Source organism: Polyodon spathula, chromosome 2, assembly GCF_017654505.1.
Source record: "Polyodon spathula isolate WHYD16114869_AA chromosome 2, ASM1765450v1, whole genome shotgun sequence".
Classification (NCBI taxonomy): Eukaryota; Metazoa; Chordata; class Actinopteri; order Acipenseriformes; family Polyodontidae; genus Polyodon; species Polyodon spathula.
In genome coordinates, this window is record NC_054535.1 from 90,806,995 (window position 1) to 90,820,256 (window position 13,262).

Below are 13,262 nucleotides of genomic sequence, written 5' to 3' on the forward strand. Positions count from 1 at the left end.
TATAATTTGTTCAATATTTAACTAAGAGATGCACCACAACTTGGACCAATCCACAGAAACGTACAAGGTCTGACAGTCTCTTTGTAAAGATTAAAAACATTCACCATCTGTCTTGTCAGGCGTACTGTACTGTGCACCTTCATGTGTTGGTCAAATTATGTTTATTGTCTATTGCACAAGTTCTGTAGGTTTTAGAAACAGGATGAAAAGCTTTACAGCACTAAAACATGACACAACAAAACTGTCTGGTGGCCCAAAACTATGGTTTTGGTTTTCAGCAAGATACCCCAAGTCTTAGAACGGCTTTCTTAGTGTCCACCATTGACTTATGCCACTGAACACTATCATAGCGTACAGGGCACTTTGCCGAGGGTGTAGTCATCTGGCTACATAAGAAGAACACTGGGGACTACTGGGTATTCTGTATTTGAATAACTAATAAATAATTAGTTTGCAAACTCATGCAAGTCTTTATGGAAACATGGGTTACAAGTAAAAGGACAGCACCATCTGCAAACACAGCACACAGGTTTTAACTGTTATTTATTTATCAAGTTAGTGTACAGTATTTTCACTGGAGAAAGTTGCTTTTTATTCACACTTTCACAAAAGACAAACACTAGTGTACTTCTCATGCACAAGCATTTTCTTTTTAAATATTAGCACTGGGATTCAGGCACTGGCAAGTAAGAAAAACATTTTAGTAACATACCTGTCCATTGAACTTGATGGAATTAACCTGTAATATCGTCAAAAGCAGGATATTAATTGTTACAATTATTTAGTAATAGCATTATTACACTTGAGTAGGAGATTGATTACTACAAATCTAGATAAAACCAAAGCTGTGTAAACTTTATGTATACCTTTAAAAAACTAGGTTGTCTCCGGTGCGCGTGTACATATACTACCTCGATCGCGACGACTAGTCGGTTACTCTCTACTAACATGCCCGTATAGTTATTTCTGATTCCTTACTGTAATTACATAATGACGAATTTGGAGCTGATCTGGATGTAAAACAGTGATCATAATTTTCAACATTTAAAGTAGTTTTTCTTTCTATTCAGTGCAATTCAACTGTATTTTTCTGCCCACAACAGATTCAAGTTTGTTTAATAGAAATAAAGTGTTCAAAGCTTCAGGAGTCCTGTAGGGTGAGCTTTGTACTGTAGTCTCTCTCTAGCACTTTTCACTTTACATGGTACAGCTGCACACTGTTACAAATACTTGGAATGACTCTTCAATGACCTTTTGAAATGTTCAGATTCTTCAACACCAACAGTGGTAACAACAATGGCAGATACACTGAATGAATACTGTGGATACAGTGAATGAACACTGTCTAGTATTGAAACAGTTAATAGGGTCTATTTAACACCACATGTCCTCAGGAATCAGAACTTTGACAAACAGGTATGTAATGTAGAGATGTAATGTACAGTACACTTACAGAAAGACTCACATACATTACATGTCAAATGCTGATGTCTACCTACAGAAGGTATCCACAGAATATAGGGGGACATAAATATGCAGTTTCAGGTATAAACTGTGTAAATTGCATGAGAAAAATGAGCATTACAAGAAGATTCACATAGTATGAATTTTATCCTTCCCCCTCTAGTCCAATGTCTCCAGGCCTACATTTAAAGAACATTATCACTTATGGATACAGCCAAGCAATTCTAACCTGGGCAATCACAACACTGAATCATTTGTTCACAACAATGACTCGTTATTTAGTTACACTCTGCTTGCCATATTATTTAGTTACACACTGCTTCATCTGAATGGAGTTCTGGTCTTCTGCAGATTATCCTTTGTAAACCCCAATTTTAAAGCTGCGATTAAAATCAATCACATTTTAACTACAATGCTGAACTCCTTCAGGGCATCTTAAATAACCTTTTTACCGTTTTTTTTTTTTTTTTTTTTTTTTTTAATTTGCTTGCACTTTATCTTTTATTAACTTCATAGGAGGCCCAAAGCTACCAGTCAGTCTGATAACAGATCTCACTAAATGCAGTAAGAAACCTCAACATGCCACAGGTTTACAAATTGTAGTGAAACCTATACAGAAAATGTGTGATGACTTTTGTTAAATTAGACATACAGTATAGACCTACTGTGTTGGTGTAAGGTAAGTTGTCAAAAATGAGAAAACTTGTGCTGTCTGTTGTTGTTACTGTAAACTAATAATGTGTCATACTGTATTCAAGGCAACAATTAGAGGATAACATTACAGGATAACATTAATTCAAAACACATTACAGTTACCTGCAATGAACAACCATGTATGCTATAATTCTAGGGAATAGAAGGGAATCATTTAAATAACATAGGACAGTGAATTTCCTATAGTATGCACTATGGTACAGGTTTTTCTTTCAACAAGAAACTATTTGATTAAAAAAAGTATTGGTTTTACAGTTAATATTACTTTACAATACATTAAGACAAACAGACACCCTGTGGTACTTTAAACTGTTTCTAGTTACAGATTGATTTAGTCTATACAAATTAATAATTGGAAGCACAACGGACCAAACTCTGGCCACGATAGACCTAAACCCTAACTTTGACGCTGCATCATTCCATAATCCACCAAACTGTGCTGTGTGCAAGTTTAGCAAGGAGTGTGCCTATGTAATGGTAATCAAAATTGTAAAATGTTGCCATCTGAGCCAGTCTTAAAACACATGCCATTAAAATGTTTCCCGTCTGAAGTATCTGCAGATCACAGTCAGAACTATCTACAGATCACATTATGTGTGCATGTATTCATTCCCCAAGATTAACATTATTAATATCATGAATATGAGCGCTGACTGACGCAAATCTCTGCCTCGGTATTGCTCTTACTAACTGAGCTCACCAATAACAAGGCCTTTGAGGACCTGCCACTTCTCTTATTTACTGCGAGTGCTAGCCTATTATAATTTTACTAAATGTAAAATAACTAGTTTTATTATTTGTAAGATGTTTGTTTTTTTTCTTGTGCTTCAGTTTGGTTTGCAACAATTTGCTTTGTTTTTGCAACAGTGAAACACAGAGTGGTAGATGTATTAAAGTGTTGTGCCTGTCACAATAGTCACAAATGAGTCAGAAGTCTAGGGTGAAATGTACTAAACAAGCGCAATGCTATTAGCAACTTTTTAGGGAATGCTTTGCGGCAGAAGTTTTTCCTTGTGGTTCATCCTTAGATGCATATGCAATTATTTCCGTTCCTGCATAAATTCGCAAAAAGCGGGTGGCGATATTGCAAATCAGGGTTCACAAATATTATAATGAGATATGTTAAAGCTGCCAGCAATTGTGACATTTACAATTGCATCAATTGGTTAGGAACTTTTGAAAGCATGTTTTAAACAGTCGCAATTTGCAAACCTTTAAAAGGCAGTTTGAAAAACACTATCGCCGAACCATGGCTGCTGTGATTGCAACAAGAAGACATTGTCTTCAGCAAGAACAAGTGATTTGTAGGATGAGAAGAGAAAGGGTATTTCATACCTGCATTACCCTTTTCGATTTGAATGAAGACCAAATTAATTATGTACAGGCTTGGCAACCACATAATTCTTGAGCTGCTGTCTGATTTAAAAGATGACCTAGAGCCAGACACCCAGAGAGGCCATGCTATCCCTGCAGTGGTCAAACTATTGTCCACCCTGCATTTTCTTGCCTCTGGGTCCTTTCAAGACTGTGGCAGCTGTTGCTGACATTTCACAGTCTGTTTTTTCTCATGCATTGCCAGTTGTGCTCAATGCATTTTTTGAGGCCAACTCCTAACTACCCATTTTTTCCTAAATGCAGCATATGCTTACAAACATTGAAAACAAATTTCTATGACATTTCTGGTTTCCCCAATGTGTTTGGAGCATTAGACTGTTATTAATCTCTCCAGCACATTCTGAGCATCTGTATAAGAATAGGAAACACACCTATTCTACTAATGTACAGATGGTTTATAATTGTGCACAATTTAGCACTGCACTACTAACTAACCTAAATAAAAACTGACAGTATACATTTGGCTTATAGGCTACTCATGATAATACAATGCAGCAGCATGGTTTATTTTGTGTTACCGGTAGCCTACAGCAGGCTTAAGTAAAAAGAAAGAGTGCTAGGTATTCATTTGATTTTACTACTGTACAGATTTATATTTTTTACATAATGTAATGTTTAGCCTACCCAAAACACATTAGTGTTATTTCAGCACAATAACTTATAATTTAAAATACATTGAGCACTACAGACATACACTACCGGTCAAAAGTTTTAGAACACCCCCATTTTTCCAGTTTTTATTGAAATTTAAGCAGTTCCTGTCCAGTGAATAACCTGAAATGGTACAAAGGCAAGCAGTAAACTGCCAGAGGTTAAAAAAAAAAAAAAAGTTTAGGTTACCAAAAACTGAAAAATAATATACATTTCAGAGTTATACAAAAAGGCCTTTTTCAGGGAACAAGTAATGGGTTAACAACTTACAGCTGTTCTGTAGCAATGGAAGTAAATTAAGCCTTGAAAGTTGATGCTAACAATTCCTACAGGTGTCCCAACTTTTGTTGATTACTTACAAACCCTCTGTCTGTATAAAAGCAGTGTTGGAACAGACTTACTACACCCTCAAGTATTATTTGTACAGTATTTTACTGCAGGAACTAGTATATTGCTACCATAATGGCGAGAAAAAGGCAATTAACAAAGGAAGACAGACAGACCATTATAACCCTTAAAAGTGTAAGTCTTTCCTTTAGAGAAATTGCAAAGAAAGCCAAGGTGTCAGTGAGTACAGTTTCCTACACCATCAAAAGGCAGACCCAAAGCCACAACAGAATCAGAAGACAAGTTTCTGAGAGTCAACAGCTTGCGAGATAGGCAGCTCACAGAACAACAGCTTCAAGCACAGCTTAACACTGGTTGAAGTAAGCAAGTCTCAGTTTAAACTGTGAAGAGAAGACTTCGAGCTGCAGGTCTGACAGGTTGAGTGGCAGTAAGAAAGCCATTGCTAAGATGGCAAAATAAGAAAAAGAGGCTTGCCTGGGCCATGAAGCACCACCAGTGGACTACTGAAGACTGGAAGAAGGTATTATGGACTGATTAATCAAAATTTAAAATCTTTGGTTCATCACGCAGGGTTTTTGTATGCTGTCGAGTAGGCGAAAGGACAGTTCCTCGGTGTGCGACACCAACTGTCAAATATGGAGGAGGAAGCGTGATGGCCTGGGGCTCTTTTGCTGGATCCAGAGTCGGCGACTTGCACAGAGTGAGTGGCTCCCTGAACCAAAACGGCTACCATAGCATTTTGCAGCGCCATGCAATACCCTCTGGTATACGCCTAGTTGGTCATCCTACAGCAAGCTAATGACCCAAAACATACCTCCAGGCTATGTCAGAACTACCTTAGAAGAAAAGAACAAGACGTTAGGCTTCAAATCATGGAATGGCCAGCACAGTCTCCAGACTTAAACCCCATCGAGCTGATTTGGGATGAACTGGACAGAAGGGTGAAAGCAAAGCAACCTACAAGTGCAACACATTTGTGGGAACTTCTGCAACAATGTTGGGAAGAACTTTCCGAACAATATTTGATTTCCATTGTAGAAAGAATGCCAAGAGTGTGTTCGGCTGTTATATCTGCAAAAGGTGGCTACTTTGATGGGTCAAAAATTTAGATTAAATTTTGTTAAACAAAACGATTCCATGATTTCTTTGTTCTATGCTTTAATTTCAGAGTATATTGAGACATTAAACTGTGTAAATTTCAATAAAAACTGGAAAAATGGAGGTGTTCTAAAACTTTTGACTGGTAGTGTATGTATGCGGTTTTACTGTATTTTTTTAAAACCTGACACCTCCTGATATCAGACAAACATGTCTGGTTTAACGAGGGGCTACTGTGTGATTATGAAAAGCTTTTTGATAGAAACACATTTATTTTGGGGTTGAACGTGGGGGCCCCACGAAAATGCAAATAGCAGTATGTTTGCGCTGCGACTGGCCAGTCTTAGTATATCTACCACAGAGTCTTAACACAGAACCGTTGAAGAATAATTAGGCCTACATACAATTCTGTGGTTTTGATAGAGAAGGAACAAGATGGCAAGGAAGGATGACTATTGGAAAAGATAAATTAGTTATGCTAAAGAAAAACTCCTTTTAACCTAGTGAAGAACTCTGAAACCAACAACACGTGTAATAACTATATTTGTGCAGTTATGGGTTTGTTTGTAGATATTGGGAGCGGAGTCAGTGTGAAAATGTTGCTCCAGACCTTGTCCTTGCTGTAACCAAGAATTTTAGACCTTCACATAAAATAATTGACTACTCCTGTATTATAGTGCTGAATGTGGAAATGATTAGTCACATGTGTGGGTGGAAAAATCAGGAAAGCAATTAAAAACAAAAAAAAAAAAGTTGGCTGAAGAAACCCCTTTAACTTCCACATGTGTTATTTTCCACTCCAGTGTGAGAAGTTTCTCTATATTGTATGCAAACCAACCAGCCTCCACTGTCCAGAAAACCATTTATCTATCTTTTTCCCTGACACATGCTAAACTATGAAATGCGAGTTTACCAAGCCTGGTGTACGGCGATTATCTTAATACATCTGAGGACTGAATTTAAAAAAAAAGCTGAAGCACAACTACAGTATATGCACCATATAGTAGAGGCTGCTTCTCCTTAAGATCCTTGTACATGCTGGTGCACAAGAGTTTAAAAAAAAAAAAAAAAAAGGAACGTCTTCCTTTTAATATTCTGTTCCTATCCCATTATTATTGCACTTCTGTTACCTTTTAAACATTGTAATTGTTGAAAATGGATGCACTAGAGAAAATCTGTAAATTGGTCCTGGATACATTCTAAAGCACAGGAATGTTTGCTTCAGTGCAGGTCTACCATTTATCCAATTTTCATTACAATATTGATTACCATTTCTCAACAAACAAAAATTATGATTATAAACTTCTCCTGTTAGTGATGATCCCTTAACCTACATCATCCAAGTCAAGATGTACTCTATTCAGGGTTAGTTAATTTTGAACATATTCTTTCCTCCTACCTTCCATCAACATTAAGATCTTTGAGTAAAATGAACCTTCGGCAATTTAGTTACTGTAGACTGCAGAATCAACTCTATCTCAATTTCAATTAGCCATTATGTCAAAACACAAAGGATACATTCCACATTTACAACTGTGGTGCTGAAATAATCTTTGACATTTAAATGACCATGAGCAGAAGCCATACTTAAAACCTGATATCAGAAATGTGTGACAGATAATAGGGAAAGGGACTGAAAACTGATGACAAGGGAACCAAACAAGGAAAGCAATTCTCTGTGGTCTAAAAGAACCTGCTATCAGTGGGCAGCACAACAATAAAACTAAACTGGAAAGGTCAAGCCTTCCCAATGAAGGTACACCTGTCACTGACAAAAAAAAAAAAAAAAAAGTCAACAGATGAGTAATGCCTCCTGGTTGACAGTGGATAATAATAAACTAGGTGGAGAGGACGAGAATAATTGTTGCAGTCCACTACCTGCCTATAAATCTCCCTAACAGACACGTTACTTTCTATGCTGTTTATACATGTTTATATTCATTCTTCTGAACTAACCTACTGCAAGATATTGTATGTTGACAAGTATCAACATAGTACACTGTTAACTGTGGATGCTACAGCGAATGCATCCAAGTGCATACAGTACATTCTGTATTGCTCTTATAACAATCCTCCTGAGACAAGAACATGGGGCTACAATACAATACAGGAGCTCCAACACCACACACATATTATATTATATATATATATATATATATATATATATATATATATATATATATATATATATATATATATATATATATATATACACACACACACACACACACACACACACACACACACACACACCTGTCTTATTTACAGGTTTACCATAATACTTGCTTTATGCCATTATCATCAATAGCTCTCAAGTGTAGTTACACACACATTACTTTCAACAGAATGTTGGATTTGATTTTGCATGTCATACAGCTCATTTTAATACATTTACACATTTACATAAATACCAAGACCTATCCCCTTTGGTTTGCATGGTGTTGAAAGGGAAATGTGGCTTGAATGAAATCTGAGTCAACCTCAGAAAAGAGAGAGACCTGGTGGAAAGTCCTTGAATGTCTACAGATAGTGCACACCCAACAATGTAAATGAGATTGGTTGCAGTTGCATTAAGTTAATGCCGATACTAGTCTAGAAGGTTGTTTTTTTGATCACTGACTCACTCCCCACAAATTAAATCAACAAATAAAAAAGCCAATAGTAGAAATTCACTATTGCATCACAGTCACCTGTGGCAGCCCAGTCTGCAATAATAGGATCCAGTGCAGGATCTGGGCTATGTGTTCTGTAACAGGATTAGCTCCAGACCAGCAGATAAACAGATGAAATTTACAGTTATAATTTCCAGTTTACATATCAAATTATATATTTACAGCTCTGATTTGGCTTTCCAGTTTTTTGGGTTTTTTTTGTTTTTGTATTACTATTTTTCAACAAATCAAATGCAATCTGAAAGAATAGTGGACAGTTATAATGAAAAAGATAGTGGAACGCTGACAGTACATATAGCCTTCTGGCTATATGTACTGTCAGTAAATGTCAACACTACTACAGCATTCACAATTCTTTAACACAGGGTAATCTCTTAATATTTTTATATCAATACTTATGTGTGTCAGGAAATTTTAGTGAAACAGTAGCACACACAGTTTCTACCTCACAAACTTTATTATCCAGTGTAATGGGGTTCATTAAATTACAATATGAAGTCTTTCTCTTACTCCTGGCTAACAATATGGCAACACATTGGGCTAATTCTCAACCATCAATGAAGTCAAAATGTTACTGGGTCAGATATTAAAGTGGTGACTATTTTTTTAAATCACATGCAACATAAAAACTTGGAAACAAAATGTACTTTATACAAGCAGAATCGTTATTTTTGCTAATAGATCCATCAAGAACACAAGAACAAATTCGGTAAATACTGCAAAACCACAGTGGATTTCTTCATACTGTATCTTCTGCAGAATCTGCAGAGGACAATGTATTACACTGAATCTCACTATCCTACCTTTGGAAGTAATAGCCTAGTAGAAGCAAAATAAGTTATAACAACTATCCATATAGAGCACATCTACAACCTGTAAATATGTGTTGTCTCAAACGATGTCAAATGATTTTGTGAAGTGTAATAGGCTCCACACCACAGAATAATATATGGACCACAAATCTTCCTTACCTTACATGACAGTTCTATATTTTAAAAAAATGTGGGGACTCTAAAGACACGCAGAACATTTTACTTCGAGTAAATCTGAGATGGTGAAGTAGGGAAGACCTCTTGAATTTGGTTGATTTAACTCGCGTAATGACTCCGTCCTTCGCATCTTTGTTAACAGTCTGTGAATCAACACATCTCGACCTTCACTAATTCAGCTGTGCGTTTTTTTGTTTGTTTGTTTGTTTTGCTACTGTACAATGAACAGTAACTTATGTACTATATCAAACAGTAGTTTAACAACATAAAAAAGAAGAAAACTTTACCCGTATTTAAATAAGGTTTGCGCAATATGTTCCAGGGTCACACAACTGTTGGTACAGGAATTAGGTTTAACTTTACCTGTACTTTTGCACCGGGCAGTGTTACAACACAAACCGCAAACATGTAATGTTAGCATGATTCACATAACCAAAACAGCTGTCTTTATAAGCTTATCATTCTTATTTCTAGATTTAATAATATGTTATGACTCTAATTTCCAGTTTTATGTTTGGTTATTTTGTGAACTACAAGGATATGAAGCACAGCAAACATAGCCAAAGAATGTCGAGTTTTTTAGTCATGCAGGACACACACACACACACACACACAAAAAAAACATAATACTGTACAGGTCAAATTTAGAAATATCTAACTTTTTCTATCCTTACCTGGTTGTTCTTTGAGTGCCATAACAGAGACGATGTAATGAGCTGCATCGAACAGTGGATACATTGAGATCTTGGAGAACTGCAAGGAGACCTCATCAAAATTAATTTCCAGGAGCTGCTCCATCCTCACTAGCTCTTCTTTCCCTCTAATGTGATATTAAATTTCAAGGCAGCACTTCACACCAGCTGTGGCGCAAGCCTGGTTTATCCTGGACGTGCCCGGGATTCAGCTAAGTGGAGTGACAAACTTGCGACAGCTGCGCTGACCGATCCCCAACACCTCCCTTTCCACTTTCGACAAAGAGCACTTTTGCTTCCGTACGCGTATGTTCACTTGCAGCTTCCGTAAACATGAACGGGAGCGCGCAGTAAAGCGTGCACTAACCACATGACCCAGTTGCTCTGGGCAACAGACATAGTTAATTAAAGTATCCCAGCTTGACGCTTGAAACACGTGCGTTAATTTCTGTTATATTCCCCCAAATAAGCACAGTGTATTAAGACCTCCTTGAAAGTAAATTAAGTAAACATTTTTGCCAACAAAACAAATAGAAACTTAATCCAGAGTTGCAGATCACTGTGCGACGCTGGCTCTTACCTCTTTAAAGACACGGAAGTAGACGACATGTTACACATATATGCAGCAGGCAAGTAGTAGGTTTTTTTTTGCTTGTTTTTTTTTTTTTAAACATCAATTGTTTATTGACAAGATTTAAATTTCCAAAACACAAGATGCAGCTTAGAATTGGATGACCTGGCCCTTTCTCTTTTTGTCTCCTCCCAGTTCAAAGTGCTTGCATCTCTTGATAGCCAGCATTCTGTTGGACCTGCAGTTGGGCTCCACACACTCCAACCTTAGCACAATCTTTTTTGTGGTCTTAGCCTTTTTATGGAAGATTGCCTTTGTCTGGCCACCATAACCGCTCTGCTTCCTGTCGGAACGCCTCTTACCCTGTGCGTACAAAGAGTCCTTCCCCTTCTTGTAGTAGTAGTCCTATTTAAGGCCAATTTGACGGGACTACACCAACTGTCCAAAGACAGCTGGAAAAAAATTTAAATTAGCACCCTTGGGGGTGCTAAAAAGGACGGACCTTAACTAATTTAAAGAAAACCGGTCAAAAAAGGACTGTAAATTAAATGTTCAAAGAAAATGGGGAGGTGGTACAGAGCACGGCCCCTAGAGTCCACTGGTCGACAAACGATGCCATGTCGCCAGCAGACTCTGCGTGGGCGTGCTCTAAATTAATCCTTGAACGGGCAAGGGCCCTGAACATGGCCCCACAGTCAAAGAGACCTTCCCTGCTCATCTTACGCTTCCTGGTCTTGTAAATGGCCAGTTTAGCAAGAGCCAGGAGCAGATTGACGATGAGGTCTCTCTTTTTGCTGGAGCCACGAACAGGGTGCCCAAAGATGAGGAGGGTGGGGGAGAAATGCAGCCAGAACTGCAGCAAAAGATTCTTCAAAAGCAGGAAGAACGGCTGCAGCCTGGTGCATAAAAAATAAATGTGAGCCACGACTCGGACTGACCGCAGAAAGGGCATGCGGCGTCCGAGTCGGTAAAGTGACGTAGGATCTCTCCTGACGCGAGCGCTCCGTGCAGGACCCTCCATCCCAGGTCCCCAGCTCCCCTGGAGACCAGCGGGGAATACAGGGCCTCCCACTGGGGACCGACGCCCTCCGGCGGTCGGAGGGTCTCCCGCCAAGCGGTGTCTCGGCAGGAGATGAGGGCGGGGACCCTCCTCGACGCCGATGGCAAGGGGGTAAAGGAGAACTGCGAGATCCTGCTCAGGTTGTTCTCGAGGGCAGGCCGAGGGGGCGCTCGGGCCTTGGGTTCGATCACCAGGACCGGAGAGCCGGGGGTAGGGGGTGGGTGGGGGTAGATGGCTCGCCGGTCCTGAGAACTCCCTCGAGATACCTGACAGAGTCTGGGTGCAATGCTGCTTTGCACTCCCGGATTGCTCGGCCGGCCCGGATCGCCCTGGCAGCGAGCGCCTCGGGCGTGAGCCACACCTAGCGTTCGCGATCCAGGAGATCCCAGACTCACCTTGCCCAAGATCAGCGCACACCGCACCGAGGGGGACTCCAACGCCTGCGCACCTAGGTAGGGGTTGTGCAGCAGGGGCTCCAGCAGGAGTCCTTGGCCCTCGGTCGGCACGGTGTCTCAGCCGACGTTGAACATGCTCCGGGTCCTGAGCAGGTCCTGGTAGAAGACCGGGTTGTAGCCCAGGTCGTGCAGTTGGTGCAAGAGGAGGGACGCCAGCGTGCACCACTGCGGGGCCGGGTCTGCGTACAGGTATCTCTGCAGGGTCTGGAGGCGGAAGGTGTGCACCTGGCTCCTGATGCACACCAATCCCTGCCCTCCCTCGGCAAGAGGGAGGCTCAGAACCGCCGCAGATATCAGGGAAATATCATTATCATTAGCCATCATCTTACGCAAGCATCATAGAATCAGCAATGTGCTTTACAAAAGATGTCACATATAAACCAAATATTTATTTGCTATTAATTAGGAAGCTATTTTGCTCTTTTGTATTTGTAAACATTTGTGTTGGTTAAAGAAAAAACATGTGCGCCTATTTCTCATTCATGAATTTACTTCAAATGTGATATGATTGTACCCAACCCTAATTGTGTAAAAGATGTGTCCATATTGTTTCATCAGTACTACTCCTTAGGCTTATATCTTATTCTGGAGAATGTCAAAAACAGGACTGACCTGGTGCTCTCCATGATACCCAAATCACTGCAGTTTTAGTTGTGTAAAAGTTTTTTAGGAAAATATAAATTCAAGCAATAAACAGAGCACATTACTATTTTAATTTTATATTTGATTAGCACAAATTAAAAATGTTCTACATGTTGTACGTTTTTTTTTTTTTTTTTTTTTTAATTCAGAAACAAGTCCAAAGTTGGCTGAAAGTGTCTTCAGTTTATTAATTTTTTACATTTAACCAAGATTTTTGTTTTTGGGACACAAATTTGCTTAACTGTGAAGTATGTCTACAGTGTTACAGCTACTAAGGTTAAAGAATAATCAATGGGGTGTCCTGTAGTGATATCCATAACCACTGGGTGGCAGTCTAATGACGGTTATTTCAAACTAAAGCAGGAAAAATGGTTAGTTACTTACATTGTCAAATTATTTTAATGTGCTGGTTCTTTTGTGTATCTCGTACAAACATTTTAGAATTTCAAACATGTCCATCTGTATTTATTTGAGGGCCCCTTAGGTTGATTGATTTTCATTCCATAACTTG

At 39.0% G+C, this 13,262-nt stretch overlaps 1 protein-coding gene across 1 annotated transcript in view; it reads right to left on the reverse strand.

Annotated features, from left to right (window-relative positions):
• Window positions 1-10,329, reverse strand: part of LOC121303504 (trimeric intracellular cation channel type B-like) — a 30,913-nt gene extending 20,584 nt beyond the window's left edge. Inside the window, exon 1 of the mRNA XM_041234226.1 lies at window positions 10,006-10,329. Coding sequence (XP_041090160.1) covers window positions 10,006-10,129 — 124 coding nt within the window. The 5' untranslated portion in view covers window positions 10,130-10,329. The remainder of the gene's footprint in view (window positions 1-10,005) is intronic.
• Window positions 10,330-13,262: the final 2,933 nt, after the last annotated feature.